This window comes from Apis dorsata, unplaced genomic scaffold (assembly GCF_000469605.1).
Source record: "Apis dorsata unplaced genomic scaffold, Apis dorsata 1.3 scaffold_527, whole genome shotgun sequence".
In the NCBI taxonomy this organism is placed as follows: Eukaryota; Metazoa; Arthropoda; class Insecta; order Hymenoptera; family Apidae; genus Apis; species Apis dorsata.
In genome coordinates, this window is record NW_006263750.1 from 88,032 (window position 1) to 90,533 (window position 2,502).

General features: G+C 36.0%; 1 protein-coding gene across 4 annotated transcripts in view; it reads left to right on the forward strand.

Annotated features, from left to right (window-relative positions):
* LOC102677535 (lachesin-like) overlaps positions 1-2,502 on the forward strand; it is a 24,538-nt gene that overhangs the window by 19,533 nt on the left and 2,503 nt on the right. For 3 of the 4 annotated variants that reach the window (XM_006620734.2, XM_006620731.1, XM_006620732.2), the window contains 3 exons: positions 168-360; positions 1,969-2,097; positions 2,169-2,303. In XM_006620734.2, the coding sequence (XP_006620797.1) occupies positions 168-360; positions 1,969-2,097; positions 2,169-2,303 (457 nt within the window). The remainder of the gene's footprint in view (positions 1-167; positions 361-1,968; positions 2,098-2,168; positions 2,304-2,502) is intronic. The other variant, XM_006620733.2, reaches the window with a different exon arrangement.

Consider the following 2,502-nt stretch of genomic DNA (forward strand, 5'->3'; position numbering starts at 1 on the left):
TTGTTGAGGTTTGAATCCACGGGTTAAGCTTGATTTAAATGTTCGAGAGAGAGAGAGAGAGGGAGAGGGAGAGAAAGGGGAGGGAGCTTAAACGCTACGGGTCAGAGAATCTTCTCTGAGAGCAGACAAATGGTAGTATATGATAGTTTGTAACGATCTTTGTGCAGACTGGTCACATGACGGTCGTGATACCGCCCGATATCATGGATTTGGACGACTCGGCCGACCTCCTAACTGCGAAAGAGAAGAGTGATCTGCGATTACGGTGTCGAGCCACCGGAACACCGAAACCGGTGGTCACTTGGCGGCGGGAAGACGGACGAAATATTACTCTTCGAACAGAGCACGGTGTTCAACCAGGTAACATTTTCGAGAAATATGATTCCTGACAGTTCCCACTGCTGACCTTTAGAATTACTTCGTTCAATCGGCGATTCGGCCAAACTTTACGGATCCGATACGTCATTCACCGTTTTAAATAATATAAATTAATTCAAATTTATATCCAATTATTTTAAATTAATATGTACATAGCTGTAGTATTATAATTTTCTATATTCATATTTATTTAAATTAAAATCAATTAAAAATCTTCGTACACATTATGTGGACAATATTTTTTTTTTTTAGAAATATCACTTCGAAAAAGTGAAATTAATCCTTGAAGCTTGAAGTTATTTATATTATTTTTTTTTTTCTCAAAGAAATTTTATAATAGAACAATAAATTGTTCTGTTATATAATCCATTATATTCTACATACGTATAAATTTTCATAAAAATTAAGTTTTTTAAAGTAGAGAAATTTTTCAAGAATTTTCTCATAAAATACTCAAAAGACTCGCAAAGACTTTAAAAAAAATTAATTATCTAATGAGAAGAGAAACGTCACAATAATAATACAATTTGATATTACAAAATTCTACGAAACACATAAATCTACGAAACTATTACGAATAGAAATAATAAGTAAATGAATAGAAATAAAATATTAATCTTTCTCATTATTAATTAATTAAAAACAGATTGCAACGAACTTATTTTCCAGCCAAGCGGCTAGAACAGATAGATAAATAAACATTAGCCGAAATATTTTTATTTAATTTCAATCGAGATATTCATTGGACGTATCAACGCGAAAGCGTGATCACGTCTGGTCCATCGCGTTCCGTAGAAAATCAACCAGCCGATTAGCCTTTCTAACAGTGAGTGATGGATGTTGACTTTACATATATTTCCTCTTCGCCGACCCCATCGATTCGCATACCCGATTGCAATATTCGCTGTGTACACTGCGCCGCGAAAGTGTCTACCACTCAGAATCTATATCGTGCCCGCCAATTCGACGATCTTCCCCAAAACGTATCATGGGGGAGTAGTACTCTCGTTGTTTCGGCTCCCTTAATGAGCTCAACCGAAACCACCCTCGTTTCCCCACCTCCTCGTTGCGTTCCACCGGAAACCGCGAATAAAAATTTATTTACGGGATATTAAAACGGGGATACGATAGATAATACGATAAATTCGTATTAACAATTTTTAAAAGAATCGATTGTAATAATTTCGAGTCTTCTTTAAAAAAAAGAAATTTGAAAAAATAAAAATCGACGAATATAAGTAAACAACATTAACGTCCATGTTAACAATGGATGTTAACAAAATGTTAACTTTTATCCCCTAAAAGTATTTTACTGATGGTAACAAAGTTGAGTTTAAGAGAAATAATTAAAAGTTAAAGCTAGCATGAAAAATCTGAGTTTGGAATATGCAATATGGTGGTTTTTAAAAAAAGAAAAATGCGGTAGTTTTGTAGAAACAAAAAAAAGATCCGCTCTTTTAACATTGAAAATTAGAAATTTTCCGTAAGATAGGATCGATACAATGATAATACATAAATTAACACACGTTATATCACATTTTTACCTATATCTACATGTTTCATGTGACCCACTGATAATGCTTGACGCAGTAAAGTCGTACGAGGGGGAGCAACTACATCTGAAGGGTATTCTGCGGCAGGAGATGGGCTCTTACCTTTGCATCGCGTCGAACGGCGTCCCGCCAACGGTCAGCAAACGATATTACGTGAACGTACGATGTAAGTAAAGTGGAAGGCCCGTTAAATTGGCGGGCACACTGACGAAGAAACTTCCAAATGATTAATTATAGTTTTCTCCGACGCAGTTAAACCGCTGATTAAAGTCTCGAACCAATTAGTAGCGGCACCTGCTAACAGCGACGTCGTTCTTCATTGCTACGTTGAGTCTTGGCCGAAAGCGCTAAATACATGGTACAGAGACGACGGTGAGCATAATAATATCGCGCGTGTTATTTCTCAATGTCTTTCCCACGTCTGACCACGATCGTTTCCATAACGCTGTTCCGCGAGTATATGATCTTGCTATAAATTTTATCACCAAAACTTTCCAAATTTTGTGCAGAATCTTGTGACAGAGCGTGAAGATTTTTCCCATTCGTATATTTCGATATATATATATATATA